At 40.3% G+C, this 18,552-nt stretch overlaps 1 protein-coding gene across 1 annotated transcript in view; it reads left to right on the forward strand.

Moving 5' to 3' along the window:
• The window catches only part of CFAP54 (cilia and flagella associated protein 54), a 405,582-nt gene that overhangs the window by 243,264 nt on the left and 143,766 nt on the right, over positions 1-18,552 (forward strand). The window contains exons 40-43 of the mRNA XM_040408225.1: positions 160-268; positions 2,566-2,709; positions 11,060-11,260; positions 12,754-12,841. Coding sequence (XP_040264159.1) covers positions 160-268; positions 2,566-2,709; positions 11,060-11,260; positions 12,754-12,841 — 542 coding nt within the window. The remainder of the gene's footprint in view (positions 1-159; positions 269-2,565; positions 2,710-11,059; positions 11,261-12,753; positions 12,842-18,552) is intronic.

Consider the following 18,552-nt stretch of genomic DNA (forward strand, 5'->3'; position numbering starts at 1 on the left):
TTACTCAAGATTAACCTCAGTCTGTCTTCTCCCATGCTGGATTATCTATAAAACAACATTGTTATTATGGTATCTGAAGAACATGCACATCATAAATTGCTAAACACATTTGTTAACATAAGCCTTCAGAAATGTTCTTTCATCTCGTTTGCTCTTTAGATGCATTGCAGGAATTACATTGGAAAACAACCGCACGTTGGCACATTCAATAATAAAGTGAGGAACTCTGGAGCCGATATTGATCAGAGAGGACACATTGTTCATTTAGGTCAGAGCTGAGCTACATCTCTTTATGTGACGTGTATTTGTATTCAAAGCAAATAAACCACACGATGTTCTCTCTAGACCGCTATAATGTTTGTATGAAGTGGACTATTTTGTATAACCGCTGGATGATAGCTTGTGGTATTCACTTGACATTTTGCCATTTGACAACATTTATTAAATAAAGATTGATAAAGCAGGGAGTGGCATATTCGAGACTAATAGTACAGGGGATATATATATATAATATAATATATATATTTTTTTTATTTGAAGGGGTTGTGAAAGACCCCCCCAACTTGCCCAGACCTGTAAAGGAAAGATTACTTACCTGCTTCCCGGCGCTGGCTCCCCGCTCCTTCCCCTCCAGGCCTGTGATTGTGATACTCTGCTGGGCTCCTTCAGTGTCAACATCTGGTTTAACATCACCGCAGCCAATCACTGGCCACACCGGAAATCAGCTCCTCTTACGTTGTGACAGATGGTCACATGATGCAAGGGGATCCAGTCTCCGCCATGACTAGTGATGGGCTGTAGAAATGTCAACCCAGAAGCCCAGCGGGGCATCGCAGGCCTGGAGTAGAAGGAGCACGGAGCCAGCGCCAGGAAGCAGGTAAGTAATCTTTCCTTTATAGGTCTGGCCAAGTTGAGGGGCATCCTTGCACTGCCTCTTTAAGCATGTTGTCAAGTTAGGGTTCAGGATACTAAAATGCCATCACCTCTGATCAGTTGAGGTCTGACTGCTGGACTGAGGGTAAAGCGTTAGTTTTTTTTTGTCATGTCCCCTTTAAAGTTTACCCTGCATATCAGTGCTCCCTTGCGTAGTGCTGTGCTGAAATTACCTGTACAATGGGTGTCTGGGAGTGCCACTGTGCTTAACAATATTAAAATGGGGATGCAGCCCTGTGGCCCTATCAATCCTAGGATCTCTGGGGGGAAGGGGGGTCCCAGAAGTCAGGATATGTGATAGGAATAGCCCTTTAATCACTATGTACATTGTAGGTTCTACAACTTTCTAATATTCCTGGCGCTTCAATTCCTCACCATTTTTAATATTTTAATTTTAATGCTGAAAATTGGCCAGACCAGAGGGAGCTGTAGCCACTTCTTGGCTGAGAAGAGGACTTGCTGTGTATGGTTCTCCAGGCTGGCCAGGCTGTTTAGCTCACAGAGCATTGCCTAGACCGAAAACGATTGTATCTAGTGTAGTTCTTAGCTGACAGCAGGAGTTAGGTGTCTATGGGTTTCCAACCTCTGAATGTAGAAAACAGTGACCCCATCCACTGAAAACAAATGCATATCTCAAAAATGGTTAGGAGCATTTCTATATTATTTCCAGGCAACAGGAAAACCTTTTAAAAGCACTAAAAAAAGAAGTTGCTCTCAAGGACATACACTTTGGAAATCACACCTGAGCTGTAGCATGCTGTAATACGGCACCCATATACAGTTGTGACAACCCCACGCTGATAGTATAGCACGGCAGTAATCGCAAAGCAGTAGCTATGCAAGTAGTGTTAATCAGACAGATGTAAGGCGCTTGCTTCACCGATAATGGGGCCTTAGCATTGATTTCAGATTGAGGCATACACAGGGTTTTTCTGACAGATTCCATATGAGTCTGACAAGAAATAATCATGGATGCTCTAGTAGATTCTGTATTCCAAAGCTATTTTACCAGAGAAGCATTGCCTCTGGTAGGGAATAACTCTGTAATACGACATCATAGGAAGCACCATACGGCATCACACATAGGCCCACATCTACTAATATGAGTGCACACAAGGGGGTGTAGCTTACAGTGAAGAGGCATGGCTTTGTGAGAATAGGGTGTTGTCTAAAACACTAAATTTTACTCCAAAATTATGCCACAATTTTGGTGTACAATGCTGTTTCATACTAAGCCAATTAGTAGTTGGTATAAAGTTAGACAGAAGTGTCTAAGCATTCACCAGATTTATCATCCGGCTGGAGCAACTGTAATAAATCTGGTGCAGGTCTAGACAGCCAAAATGTACACCATCTATTGGATTAGTAAATCTGCCCCTAATGCCTACAGTTCTGTAGTACCAAGCCTCCTGCCCATGTGCACGATGCCAAAATGTCACTGCTTGTTTTTTACTCCTAGTGGATTGTATGTCTACATAATATATTGAACTATAGTGTGTGTTTCGCTGCTTACAAAAATTTTCAATAATTGGGGATCTAGAAATTCTTAATTATCCAGTAGTAAATCTAGCAAACCAAAGCGTGTGTGCCTTTAGCTTACTGTGTAAAAACCAAGTTTTTCTCTCATTACAGACGGCACAATGCTTACACGTGTTCCCCTGGACGTGTTTGATACATTTGCTTGCTTCCGTGAAAGTTTACAGAAATCAAAATACTCAAGTCGAGCACTGAAGCACAGCAGAAAACTACTCGCTCTATTCCTTGCTTATGGTCAAGGTACACAACGCCATTTTTATATACAGTTGTGTTCAAAATTATTCAACCCCCAATGCTGTAAAGGTTTTTAGGGAATTTAGTGTACATTTGTAATTGTGTTCAGAATGAAATCTTACAAGGACTTTTTAAAGAACCAAATGCAACTAAAATGACATCAATTGTTTTTGTAATACAGTATTAAATGTTTTTTTTTTTTTTGTGATTTCTTCATTGACACAATTATTCAACCCCTTAAAGACTACCACTCTTAAGAACAGAGGTTCATTCAAGTGTTTTCGATCAGGTATTGAAAACACCTGTGGATGTCAAGGAGCAGCAATCAAGCATAATAAGCACCAATTAGGCAGATTTAAAAGGACTGTGATACTCAGCTCCTTCTAGACATTTACTGGTGTGTTTACAAACATGGTGAAGTCAAGAGAATGGTCCAGGAAGACAAGAGAAGAGGTGATTTCTCTTCACAGGAAGGGCAATGGCTATAAGAAGATTGCAAAGATGTTAAACATACCAAGAGACACCATAGGAAGCATCATTCACAAATTCAAGGCAAAGGGCACTGTTGAAACGCTACCTGGTCGTGGCAGAAAGAAGATGCTGACTTCGACTGCTGTGCGCTACCTGAAGCGCAAAGTGGAGAAAAGTCCCCGTGTGACTGCTGAGGAACTGAAAAAAGATTTGTCAGATGTGGGTACTGAAGTTTCAGCTCAGACAACAAGGCGCACACTGCGTAATGAAGGCCTCCATGCCAGAACTCCCAGGCTGTCTCCAAAGAATAAGAAGAATCGACTGCAGTATGCCAAAAGTCATGTGGACAAACCACAAAAGTTTTCTGTGGACTGATGAAACAAAATTAGAACTGTTTGGGCCCATGGATCAACGCTATGTTTGGAGGAGGAAGAACAAGGCCTATGAAGAAAATAACACCTTGCCTACTGTGAAGCATGGTGGGGGGTCAATCATGCTTTGGGGCTGTTTTGCTTCTACAGGGAAGCTTCAGCGTGTGCAAGGTACCATGAATTTTCTTCAGTACCAGGAGATATTGGATGAAAATGTGATGCAGTCCGTCATAAACCTGAGGCTTGGGAGACGTTGGACCTTTCAACAGGACAATGATCCCAAGCATACCTCCAAGTCCACTAGAGCATGGTTGCAGATTAAAGGCTGGAACATTTTGAAGTGGCCATCGCAGTCACCAGACTTAAATCCGATTGAGAACCTCTGGTGGGACTTAAAGAAAGCAATTGCAGCGCGCAAGCCTAAGAATGTGACTGAACTGGAGGCTTTTGCACATGAAGAATGGGCGAAGATACCCGTAGATCGCTGCAAGACACTTGTGTCAAGCTATGCTTCACGTTTAAAAGCTGTTATAACTGGAAAAGGATGTTGTACTAAGTACTAAGATTGAATGTCACTTGGGGGTTGAATAAAACTGATAATGATGTGAGCACAGAAAATACATTTGTGGTTATTTCATTATAAATGTTATGTTATATTTGTCTGACTTACAAGTGCCTCTTTGATTTAATTGTAAATAAGATGACTGAAATGATCAAAATCAAAGTCAAACTGGCCAAAACACTCAATTTCAGTGGGGGTTGAATAATTTTGAACACAGCTGTATACTGTATGTATTGCACTGTAAGGCTTCTGCATGTATATGGAATTTGTAACATCCATGTAAAGGTACCGTATATTAATAGTAGTGTTTGTATACTGGAAGAATTGGGCTCTCCACAGGCCTACTGAAATGTAGACAAGTGGTCAGCGATAAAGAAGGAATATTGTGGTTAGTAATCCATACGTGTGCCTCTGTGGACAGCAATTCAATACAACAGATAAGTTATCATGCTGACAGCATAGTCAAAATGTCAAAGCTGTGTATCTCAGAATGTACCGCTCAAAATAAATTCCTAGAAGTCTGCAGTACAATGCTTTCACAAAAGCATTATAATTGGCTGTGAAAGATTACAAGAGATCAGCGTCACAGAAACCTCAGCCCACTTCAACTGCCATTAATTATTTTTGTAATACATTAGGACAGAGCTTTTTATGGCTGATTTTATATCAAGGCTCCTATGTATACTGATCACAGTATTGCAATTAGGAATTAACCATTGATTTCTCAGACTGTAAAATGCACTGCCTGTCCCAAAATAAAAAAAGTTGCCACCTGGATTTAACTAAGCAAATAGTTATGAGCCTCCTATTGGATAATTACTGCATGGGCGATTATCTTTCAGCTGGCAACAAGTTATTTAACCCCAACTGGTGCAATGAGTTGCTTCTCATTTCTTAAACAACCATGTCGAAAGACGCATCTCGTGGTCGTGGAAAAGATGTTAGTCTGTTTGAGAAGGGTCAAATCATTGGCATGCATCAAGCAGAGAAAACATCTAAGGAGGTTGCAGAAACTACTAAAATTAGGTTAAGAACTGTCCAAAGCATTATTAAAAACTGGAAGGATAGTGATGCCTTATCGTATTCGAGGAAGAAATGTGTCGGGGAAAAAATCCTGAATGATCGTGATCGGCGATCACTTAAACGTTTGGTGAAATCAAATCGAAGAAAAACAACAGTAGAACTCAGGGCTATGTTTAATAGTGAAAGTAAGAGCATTTCCACACGCACAATGCGAAGGGAACTCAAGGGATTGGGACTAAACAGCTGTGTAGCCGTAAGAAAACCACTAATCAGTGAGACAAACCAGAAAAAAAAGGCTTCAATTTGCTAGGGAGCATAAAGTTTGGACTCTGGAGCAATGGAAGAAGGTCATGTGGTCTGATGAGTCCAGATTTACCCTGTTCCAGAGTGATGGGCACATCAGGGTAAGAAGAGAGGCAGATGAAGTGATGCACCCATCATGCCTAGTGCTTACTGTACAAGCCTGTGGGGGCAGTGCTATGATCTGGGGTTGCTGCAGTTGGTCAGGTCTAGGTTCAGCAACAGTATGTGCTCCAAGAATGAGGTCAGCTGACTACCTGAACATACTGAATGATCAGGTTATTCCATCAATGGATTTTTTCTTCCCTGATGGAACGGGCATATTCCAAGATGACAATGCCAGGATTCATCGGGCTCAAATTGTGAAAGAGTGGTTCAGGGAACATGAGACATCATTTTCACACATGGATTGGCCACCACAGAGTCCAGACCTTAACCCCATTGAGAATCTTTTTTTTTTTTTTGGTTGCGACTTTTTGTTTTGAACAGGCAGTGTATAAACCCAACGTATTTTACTGATGAATTATAATACTCGTAGGTATGCCATTGTTCTTGCACCAGTGAACTACATGTCACTGTATGGCGCTATGAAAAGAGCATGAAACTAGTTAAAAGTCATTGCAAAAATACAGTATTTACATTTAGCTGATTTTATGAGCAAAGGCAAAGAGCTCATGCACACGGTTGTATTATGGCTCTTCATTATAGATGTGCATAACTTCAAAATTCTAAATGCGATGACGGCAATCTGTAAAAAAGAGCAAAACACCTGGATCACACATCCACATGCCATGCATTGGTCTATTTCTTCTCAGCATAATTTATAAACATGTCCATGAGTCACTTTGCATGTTTTGATCAAAATAGGACCACTCACTACTAGGCGGTCTCTTTCGAGTGGGTCCCTACTCTAATTTCTTGCAGCATCACATAGGGACCACTGCCACTGCAACAAAGTACTTGTAGGCGGTGAGACACAATAGCTCAACAACACCCCTGCTGTCAGGCTATGCCCCCTTGGAACTAGGCCCCATCAACCCACAGGCACAGCATCATAGCAACAGTGGCAACCACAAAAGCTCACCTTTCTATGTGGTCTTAGAAACAAGACTGAGACCAAGTAGGAATTAACCTAATTAAAAACTCCTAGGTCAAATGGAAGGGGTGCTGATACTATAAAAAATGAGGAGACAGAACTGCAAATCTGCATAAAAAACAGACATGGATCGCACATCCATATGCCTTGCATTGATCTATTGCTTTTCAGCATAATTTCTAAACATGTCCATGAGGCACTTTGTATATGTTTTGATCATAATTCATAGGCCCCCACACCATGTCATGGTGGCCTCTTTCGAGTGGGTACCTACTGTAATTTGGAATATTTCAATCCTTAAAGGAAAAATAAACATAGAAAAACAAAAAAATATTTTTTTAAAATCCTCCCTTCACCTACTCCTCTCCTTTTATCCTATTTTGTCGCATTCCAAGTAATACTGAGTACAGGGTGGCCCACGAAAAAGTAGCCCGCCTCCAGCGATAGTAGGACAAGAGGACATTATTTTTTTTTTTTTATCACCCACAAGTCAGAAAAGATGCTGAAAGTGGTCCCCGTTCACATCTATGCATCTTTGGGCACGTGGGATTATGTTGGCTGATCCTGCTTGTGACGCTGCGGATAGTGTTTGTGATGTTTTCCTTGAGTTCATCCAGGATAGGTGGATTGTTAGCGGACACTTTCTGATTTAAATTTCCCCACAGGTAAAAAATCACATGTGGACAAGTCTGGGGAACGTGGTGGCCCTAACCCCTTGCTCACAGTTTTCTCCTCTGTAAACAGTTCATGGACCAGTGCCAGTGAGTTCCATGAGGTGTGGCATGTTACCCCATCTTGTTGGAAAAAGCAGGGCATTTTTTCTTCTGGTGTTAGCTGACTTGTAAAACTGTTCAAAGATGTCCAGTAAATTGCGGTATTCACAGTTGATTTGAAGAAAATTGGGCCCACTATTCGTGTTCTTGACACTGCCCACCAAATGCCAATTTTCTGATCATGAAGTGGTGTTTCGTGAGTCAAATGGGGATTTTCAGCAGACCAGAACCTCATATTCAGGGAATTTACATGACCTGATAAATTAAACCAAGCTTCGTCCGTCATGAAGTACATCAATAAGTCCAAAATGTCTGTCAGCAATCATAGCCAGCAACCAAGTCCAGTAATTTACGTGTTTAGCTTTGTCAGACTCTTTCAGTTCCTGCACACTTATTATTCAGTACAGTTTCAGGATCATAGATTTCAGCACTCACAGACACATCGTTCACGATAGACCAACTTGCTGTGACAGTCTTCAAGTTGATTTTTGGGGGCTACTTGCAATCCGCTGCTGAATTTCATACACAACTTCAGCCGTTTGCAACAGAACCAGTTTGATGCCATTTCCGAACCAGACTCTAAATACAACGTTTAGCCTGGTGGTTTTGTTCCTAGGTACTTGTCAGCAAAGGTCTCTTGCGTTTCCTTAATCAATCTGTTTCGCACAAAGAATTAAAGCTGAGCTCTGATTGGTTGCTATGGGCAAGTAAGACAGATTTACTATTAGGCAGTTTGATTTAGAGATATTGGAGGCAGGTTATGTGGGCCACTCTGTATATAAAGAAATCTGTTTCCCACGAGGTCATCTATATCCCCACTTGTCCTCACAGTTACAGTGGGGCAAAAAAGTATTTAGTCAGCCAACAATTGTGCAACAATTGTGCAAGTTCTCCCACTTAAAAAGATGAGAGAGGCCTGTAATTTTCATCATAGGTACACTTCAACTATGAGAGACAGAAGTGGGGGGAAAGAATACAGGAAATCACATTGTAGGATTTCTAATGAATTAATTGGTAAATTCCTTGGTAAAATAAGTATTTGGTCACCTACAAACAAGCAAGATTTCTGGCTCTCACAGACCTGTAACTTCTTCTTTAAGAGGCTCCTCTGTCCTCCACTTGTTAACTGTATTAATGCCACCTGTTTGAACTTGTTATCAGTATACCCACCAATTATAAGCACCGGGTAATGATCACGTAAAGGGAGCCTTCACTATACAAAAATTAATACCCAAACCATAGAACTAAAGCTCCATCTCATAGTAAGAAAAAAATCTTTATTAAATACATATAATCACATATAGGTATAAAAACAGCAATAAGCAGGCATATTTCAGCGAGGAAAAAAACCCAAAGGGGACTGGGGATCAACACACATGGGCATACAAAAAGTATTGGAGAACACCACATAAAGGCCAAAAAGGGACAAGAAAACCCTGGACAAGATATCCAATAGGGGCATCAGTAGGCAATGTAGAATTCAAGAAGTTCCGAAAAATACCCAAGGTAGGCGCGCCGATCCCTCAGTCTCCTTCTCCCAACGCCGTTTCGCCAGCAACCTGGCTTCTTCCGGGGATAAGAAACTAATGAGAACTCTACCTTCTTATATATCGCTCTCACAGGTGTAAATCAATACAATCATCCTCATTTGGTGTGTGATGAGCTTGACTCACCAATGAGGACTCGCATCATAGGTCAGGTGGTAAGGAAAGGAGGAAATCAATGAGGGTTATTGGAGTTCAACGTGCAGTCATCATGACACGTAGGTCACGTGACCGCTGCGTCAGCACATCGTCATACCGGCCGCGCCCATCAGCATTCAGATAGTGTGCTGATAGGTCGCTCGGTTAACAGATAACAGCGGCATTAATGGCCATCACAATACAAATCCAAATATGGTTTTCATTATAGAAAAAAGGGGCCAGAACAGTCTCAAAGAATATAATATATATGCTGTAATCCTTAAATACAAAAAGAAACGGGAAAGGAGGGGAGAAGAAGGGGAGGGAGATAGGTCATATGATACATGACGCACCGAACCATTAGGTTACATGATCGGAACGTATACAGAACCTCCCCCTTATATCGAGCAGCATAATAATACGGAATTATACAAGTTAAATCAAAGGGCCAGTAATGTGAAACATGGTGAAGGTGAAGTAAGTGAAAGTAGTGATAAGGGTGAATGGTGATGAGTGAAATAATAAGAAGGAAAAAGAAAAAGAAGTGAGTGTGAAAAATACATGTGATTGATCATATTCATGATTTTATAATAAAGTGCCAATACATAATAATGCAATTCCATAAAGTAGATAATAGATAATGCACCTATTAAAATTATATTGCTAAATACATAATAACATAACATATATTGTTCCTATAAAAAAGGATTTTTATATAGTTGCTGGGAATGTGATAATTAAAAAACTGTATAAGATATATATAGTAAGGTTAAGGGCCCTAAATAAACAGGAATATCAGAATACATATAATAGTACACCACAATATATATATAAATAACATAGTAGGCATATCATAATAAATGCATCATAATAAATATTATATGTATATGTATTCCAAAATCCCAATTGTCCAATCAATCTCAAGAAGCCGTACGAAGGTATCCTCCACCCGAACAGTCCACCGCTCTCACTGGAACCAAATACCACAAATGCCATCCACCTGACCCATCAGAACACACCGCACATACATGGATATTAAAACTAAAAGAAAAAAAGAGCACAACATAATTAAAAACATATTGAGTGATAAAAGAATAAAAACAAACAAAGGGGCCGGACTGCGCCAGAGACCAAATGGGGACTCGTACCTCATTTATAAATAAGGAACAAAGGACATATCATCATTCAATCCCCTAGGTACCATACAATCCAACTCATGAATCTATCTTACCTCCTTTTGTGCCAGGATTCTCCTCCAGTCACCACCACGTGCTGTTATGTAGATACGATTGATGCCTTTAATTCGAAAGGTCGTGCTGTCACAATTATGGAATTGTATGAAGTGCCTAGGAATGGGTTTAAGCATAGTCACATCATCTTCATCCTTGGCCGCTTCTATACTAAGAACATGTTCCTGTGTGCGTCTCCTCAGTCCTCTTGAGGTCATGCCAATGTAAACACGTTGGCATGGGCAAGTAGGCGACATTTTAGACAAAAAAGCAAAATGGGTATTTAAAAAAAAACTTGTTGGCAGCGTGACCAGTGCAAACATAAATAGCTCAATAGGCCCGCTCTGGTGACAGGTTCCCTTTAAGCCCCAGTCCTTTCCTAAGCCCCATCCCTCAGTCATGAAATGAAAATGGAAGAGATCAGCAAGAGATTAACTTCTGTGTCCTTTACAGGATTTCTAGAATAATCTTTGTGTTGGGATCATGCAGAAAATACTGCAGACTGACAGATAGTAGGGCAACTTTAGCATTTATTTCAAGGTTTGGTGTTCCTTTTAATAGAAATTGCCTAGAAATCTAACCCATGATAGTCTCCAGTTGTGGTTGTGGTAAATCTGGCTATATATATATATGCCTAAACTTTTGTGTTGATTAGTTTAATAATGTATCATTATAAGGGTTTCAGCGCCATTTGCTTAAATTCAAACCTGTTGGTAATGTAATATAATACATCAAAGTGTAATATAATATATTTAAAGAGGGCCGTGGTGCATTCATATTTCTGTAACTGGCTTGCATACGGTGGTGCCTATTTTTTTTTTACTAGTCTGTATTATTTTTCCTTTTTAGGGTCAAAATCTCAAGACAAGCATAGCAGTCCACAACTAGCCTATGGAAAAGTTGGCTTTTCTGCAGGTGCACTTCAGGCACACCGCCCAGTCCCTCCAGACCTCCGAGAAGAAGAGTTTGTCTCTGTCTGTTCTATTGAAAGCAAGGCGATCCCCCCCTCGCACCTTTCAGTTGTTATAGCGTCCTATGACAAGACTATTGGTAAGGCATTTATTTTTTGACTGATAACAAGTCACAGTCTTCGATCAATTAATCTGTGAGCTGGGGATTAATGCCTTCAACATCCAATAAATATTGGAAAGCTGGACAGGGACAGCAAAATATTCCCAAATATATCAAGTTCATTTAATTATCCTGATGAAGTGAGAGGGGGCTTCAATCAACGCGTCCTGTTACCTGAGGGAAAGATTAGTATGCATGTGGGCTTATGGAGTTTCCACTCATTAGATCCTTCATCTCATCAGCGCTAAACAATTCTGCTTCACATCCCGAGCTGTACTTTGTAAGCCCAGACACCGCAGCCTGTCATAGTGTGCCGTGCACTTGCCAATACATCATTTATCTTTTACTGACATATCCATTTATTTGCAAATTTATTTCAAAGCAGACAAAATAGGAAGGTTAACATAATAATGTAAGGTCCTATAGAAAAATACATTAGGCTAAAAAGGAGAACATGGCTTCATCTGTCATTTTCTGTATTATGCCTAGTGAATGAAATAAGAATACGCAGCTGGGTATTGTAATATACAACTGTTCTTTAATTATGATTGTTTTATTTCTTTTTTTTTTTAATGGAGCAAGATGGTGACTTCTACTTTTCTGCTAAGCAGTCCGATCATCCACTTCCAGATAGGCTTAATATACATTCACACCACATCCGGTGCTTGTGCATGTGTATACAGTTGCCTACAATTGCCACTGACTGGCAATATATAAAAAGTATTTTTATGTATATAGTTAAAATGAAAAGCAATACAGTTGGGCCTCCATAGGCTGGCAAAATTTACGCTAAAGGGACACCCTTTAACGTTTATGAGCATACATGTTGGGAGTTTTGGACAGTACATCTGAGAGGTGTCGTGAAAATCAGGGGTGTCGCTATAGGGGAAGTGGCTGCTTTGGGGTCCAAACTCAGGAGGGGCCCACCCAGGAGGAGGACTAAAAGATTTTATTATCAGGACCCCCTCAACAGTATTATAAACTGACATTATACACAGAGACACTGTAGGAAATGGACGGAGCGGCTGCCGGTCCTGTCTTGACTAGCCACAGGAGTGAGGGTTTTACAGGAGGAGGGGATTGCAAAGGAGGTACTGGGGGCCCGTTCAAATATTTGCTTTGGGGTCCCCTCATTTCTAGTTACGCCACTGGTGAAAATGTATTCCATTTTTTTTTTCTGTTCTCCTTGAGAAAGTCCCCATCTGTCCGGCTATTATCGTGAGTGAAATTTACAGAGACATCGGGAATATGTACAGTACAACATTAGTAATATGTGGGTTATATCGGTTCCCAATACATTAGAAATAGGTGTGTTATATTGGTTCCCAATACAGCATGGTGTAAGATTGTAATTAGATATCATTTCACAGTACTGTATACAGTGACTCACCTATACTATAACTATACTACTGCTATCGGTAATTCTGTGTTCATTCCTGATCATCTGATATCTCTTCTTCTCCGGAAAATAGAAATCCTTCATTCAGACAGACAACAAGGCCTTAAAGCTCAGGCTCTTCATGAACTTGGCAATCTTCACCTGTACGCAGGAAATAAAAGGTAAGGTTTAGTATGTTCTATTATAGCTTGAGATCACTTGTATAACAGTCACATTTATGTTCTGGGTATGAGGAGAGGGGGGCAGTTGAGTATTTCAGAAACTGTTCCTCACCTATCAGTCTTTAAACAAACTAGGGATAGTCTCTTTTGGAAAAAGGAATTTCAGTTTTATGCTGCTCAGAGCAGTAGATATTGCTTTCGAGAGTCATTCTCCACACTGTGCAGATCATGCGGTAAGTATTTTGGCTCTATACCAGACATCGTCCAGAACTATTTATTGACAAGCTAAAGTGTACATTCACTGCAAGTGCCAGGAAAGTGCCCAGCGCAAACAATAAGCCTCCATTATACTGACTGAGATGGTGTGTTTTTTTTTATTTTGTTTTTAACATGGCCGCCTATGAAAAGTCCCTAATAACTGCCTTCAGTTGTGTCACTTTGGAAATAATAAGACACCAAAAGCTTTGACTTTCGTGCAGAAGTTCATCTATAGTCTAAAGAGCTTTGCAATAAATAGAATATTTCATTGTATTCTTTTCGTAATACCATAACTACTCATACTACTACCATAACTACTCATGCCCTGCCCCAACTACTTTTTTTTAAAAGGTGCTGAAAACCAGTGCAGAACCCCTGATAAATTCCCCCAAATAGGTAATTTTTTGTATATTTTACATAATATTTTATATGGTATTTAAAGAGCAACTACACTTTTTTTTTTCAATTTTTGATATGTCATAGGGACATATCAGAAATGTTGATCGGCGGGGGTCACAGCTCTGAGACCCCCACGGATCGCTAGAATGAGGGGTCAGAAGTGCTCAGCCGAGGGCAACTGATGAGCGCCAGACTGTAGACGGTTTCAATAAGTCTATGAGCTTCTCCACAGTCTCGCGCTCAGCAGCGAGAAGCACTTCTGACCCCTCCTTCTAGCAATCAGTGGGAACCTCAGAGCTGTGACCCCCGCCAATCAACACTTCTGATATGTCCCTATGACATATCAACATTTTTTTTTTTTAAAGTGTAGTCACTCTTTAAGGATATTTATTTTTTTATGTTTAATACTACAATTTTTAATTTTGCTTTTGTTGGTTCCTGCACTCTTTCAGTAGCCCTGCCACGTGTAGCCTTGCCACTTCAGCTCATAACAGCAAAAGGTGAAAATGGAATTCCTTTTACTGTTCCATATTCAGTATAGAAATGTATTAATCGAGGTTACGGATAAAAGGTATCATCTATTATAGTGTGCGCTGCAATGGAAATATATAATCACTTTGTAAATGTTAGGGAACGTAAGGATACAATGCTGTTTTTCTTTTGTGACATGTTTCATATGCCACGTGTGCTCTATTATGACCTTAAAATAGCGCCAATGAATAAAGTGCTTTCAGTTTGGATAGCTTCAGGGACATGTATCTTATGTATTGGAAACTGCTGTTATCTTCTGCATGTGTGTTCAGTACCATTAGGGGGAATTTAGCCAGATTTGTCTCAATGGGGTTGTTTTGGTGGCAAGCACATTGCTTTCTGCCGTCTTCATTAAAATGAATGGGACAGTCTGCAACAAATCTGCCAATGTGAATATAGCTTTAGCCTTACAAGTAGACTGTCTTCATAAGTCTTTTGATGATCAATTAATTTGCGACTCGGCATCATTGTGGAACTACACATCTTGTATTCCAAAAAAATTGGTACTATTGATAAAATGTATACCAGGTTACGTGCACTAATCTAGTTGGCATCAGTTGATTGCAATGCCTTTTAGAGATCTCCCCTCTCTTTCCAAATAGGTAATGCTATAATAGAACAGCACAAACCCTTAGCTCATCACAATATACACTGCTCAAAAAAATAAAGGGAACACTTAAACAACACAATGTAACTCCAAGTCAATCACACTTCTGTGAAATCAAACTGTCCACTTAGGAAGCAACACTGAGTGACAATCAATTTCACATGCTGTTGTGCAAATGGGATAGACAACAGGTGGAAATTATAGGCAATTAGCAAGACACCCCCAATAAAGGAGTGGTTCTGCAGGTGGTGACTACAGACCACTTCTCAATTTCCTATGCTTCCTGGCTGATGTTTTGGTCACTTTTGAATGCTGGCGGTGCTTTCACTCTAGTGGTAGCATGAGACGGAGTCTACAACCCACACAAGTGGCTCAGGTAGTGCAGCTTATCCAGGATGGCACATCAATGCGAGCTGTGGCAAGAAGGTTTGCTGTGTCTGTCAGCGTAGTGTCCAGAGCATGGAGGCGCTACCAGGAGACAGGCCAGTACATCAGGAGACGTGGAGGAGGCCGTAGGAGGGCAACAACCCAGCAGCAGGACCGCTACCTCCGCCTTTGTGCAAGGAGGAACAGGAGGTGCACTGCCAGAGCCCTGCAAAGTGACCTCCAGCAGGCCACAAATGTGCATGTGTCTGCTCAAACGGTCAGAAACAGACTCCATGAGGGTGATATGAGGGCCCGACGTCCACAGGTGGGGGTTGTGCTTACAGCCCAACACCGTGCAGGACGTTTGGCATTTGCCAGAGAACACCAAGATTGGCAAATTCGCCACTGGCACCCTGTGCTCTTAACAGATGAAAGCAGGTTCACACTGAGCACATGTGACAGATGTGACAGAATCTTGAGACGCCGTGGAGAACGTTCTGCTGCCTGCAACATCCTCTAGCATGACCGGTTTGGCATTGGGTCAGTAATGGTGTGGGGTGGCATTTCTTTGGAGGGCCGCACAGCCCTCCATGTGCTCGCCAGAGGTAGCCTGACTGCCATTAGGTACCGAGATGAGATCCTCAGACCCCTTGTGAGACCATATGCTGGTGCGGTTGGCCCTGGGTTCCTCCTAATGCAAGACAATGCTAGACCTCATGTGGCTGGAGTGTGTCAGCAGTTCCTGCAAGACGAAGGCATTGATGCTATAGACTGGCCCGCCCGTTCCCCAGACCTGAATCCAATTGAGCACATCTGGGACATCATGTCTCTCTCTATCCACCAACGTCACGTTGCACCACAGACTGTCAAGGAGTTGGCAGATGTTTTAGTCCAGGTCTGGGAGGAGATCCCTCAGGAGACCGTCCGCCACCTCATCAGGAGCATGCACAGGCGTTGTAGGAAGGTCATACAGGCACGTGGAGGTCACACACACTACTGAGCCTCAGTTTGACTTGTTTTAAGGACATTACATCAAAGTTGGATCAGCCTGTAGTGTGTTTTTCCACTTTAATTTTGAGTGTGATTTCAAATCCAGACCTCCATGGGTTTAAAAATTTGATTTCCATTTTTTTTTATTTTTGTGTGATTTTGTTGTTAGCACATTCAACTATGTAAAGAACAAAGTATTTCAGAAGAATATTTAATTAACTCAGATCTAGGATGTGTTATTTTTGTGTTCCCTTTATTTTTTTGAGCAGTGTATTTTGATATATACTTTGCTTTTAATTTTTGGTTATTAGGTGTTCATTAAAGGGGTTATCCCATGATCAATGTAAGAAATAAAAATCAGACATCATATAGTACATGAAAATCTCTTTCTAACCAAGTTACAACCAGCCGTGTACCTCACATGGATCTAGGAAACTTTCCATTCATCACCCCAATAGCTCTGCTAGATCAGTTGGTGTGTGCTTTCTCAGGGGGTGTATCCTTTCTGCTGCAGCCCTGTCCCTGTAACTGTCACATCTTCTAATAGAAAATGGAAGTGGGGCACTCTCTTAAGCAAAAAGGGATCTTTTTGCTTAAGAGAGTGCCCCACTTCCATTTTTTACATTTACTCTATTTTTCAGACTGGGTGTTGTCTGTTAGTGGGAGCACCTCTGTTTAGATCACCACCCCATTCGAGTGCGACATTCTATCATATCTATCTTCTAATAGAAGATAGGGCTGGTAAAAGTTGAAGGATTGAACTGGGCATGTGCGACCACCTCAGTAGGACAAACACCAGGAGACGCTATACAGATAGAATTTAATGAATAACTAGTAGCTATATAACATTTTTTAATTACATACAGTATCAAAAGTATTCAGATCCAGGTGCTGCTTTAAAAAATATACAATATTTTTTGTCGGGGAACTTCTTTCCAGCAGACAAACTTATAAAGGGATACATGTCTATTTAAGTTATTTTATTGCTAGTGAGGAGAAGTTTGGTAAATGAATGTCAAAAAAACATTTACCTTTTAGACAGGCCCAAAAGTATAGAGATGTAGTAGGGCTGAGTTTGTTGCAGTGGTAGGTATGAGCTTGTCATTTGGCAAACATTATCTGGGAGGCAGTAAGTTATCACAGTGGACAGTTAAGTGACAGGTTTAGACCTGCTACATCTGTATGTACATGGATAAATTACAGGCATCTGAGGGGTTGACTGACGTATTGGTATATAGGAGAGTGTTCAGATACTAGCCTTTATGCTATGACTAAGAACATGGATTTTATTGTTCAAAACGCGTAAGTGTCTGGATTGAGCCTTTTTTTTAATGTTTTTAATGTGTGACAATAAAGGCTTGATTTTATTTTTCATTTAAGTGCTGGAAATTTTATTTTATTTTTCTCACTGCTTGGACATATATTTGTTATGACCATTAGGAGATGCACTTTATCTTACCAGTTGACTATGACCTACCTTTTGTCATTTATTTGGAATATGGATGAAATCTTTCCGTGCAGCTGGTAGTCTTGATGTAACTGCTGTATTGAAAATATGGCGTTTTTTTTTCTCTGCCTTTAAAAGCATTGGATTATATTACACAGCCACATAAGGGAACAATAAATAAAAGCAGTTGGGGTCACCGTCATTTTACCATAGCGCCTCTATTCTGTCAGATAAAAATAACTTATTTTGTTTTATTTCAAAGAAAAATTTAAAGGAGACCCTGCACTGTCATAAACTGTACTGTGACGGCGACGAACCTGCGCTGAAATCCTCTGTGTCTCATGTTGGGCAAACATTGCTTTATATGCTTTAGAATAGATCATCAACATACCGTATTTAAATAATTTGCGACCAAAATTGTTTTGCGACTCTGCCAAAAGTATTTTTCTTTGAAATCACAATTCTATATGCTGATAATCTGCGTTGTGTGTGATTAGTTATCAACGAAGATGTTTTTTATTGTGACTGTCATATTTATCTAGCGCTTACAGTATCGGCTGTCAATGCCATTTACCTTATCTAGTAAGAGATTTATTATGTTTATGTTCTTTGCTTCTTATTGGTGCATGTAATTCTGTTGTTTCTTCTGTGCTGATTTCCAATAGGTTGGACATTCAAATTAGGGATCTGTTGTATAGTTCCAAGGTCACCATATTTCTATACACTATATGGGATATAATGTGTGTGCTGTATCTGTTATATATATATTACAGGCAATGCGTGACATGAAGTTATTGTATAGAACGGTTAGCTTTTAAAAAAATGTATTTATTTATTTTTAGCAAAATATGAAATAAGGTTATTTATTCTGATATTATATACCGTACTTTCCCCAGGGACCTAAGAGAATTCCTAGCTATTCTATATGTATAGCATTTTTGGCAAAGTATGAAATAATAGGGTTATGATTAACCCTAATAATAATAGTGTTAGAGTTAGGTTTTGGGTTAACCCTAATATTAATAATAATAATAGAGTTACAGTTCCGCCTTCAGGTTAATCCTAATAATATGGTTAAATGCTGTATTAGACAGAGCAATTTTCGAGCCAGTT

Source organism: Bufo bufo, chromosome 1 (genome assembly GCF_905171765.1).
Source record: "Bufo bufo chromosome 1, aBufBuf1.1, whole genome shotgun sequence".
NCBI classification, from domain to species: domain Eukaryota; kingdom Metazoa; phylum Chordata; class Amphibia; order Anura; family Bufonidae; genus Bufo; species Bufo bufo.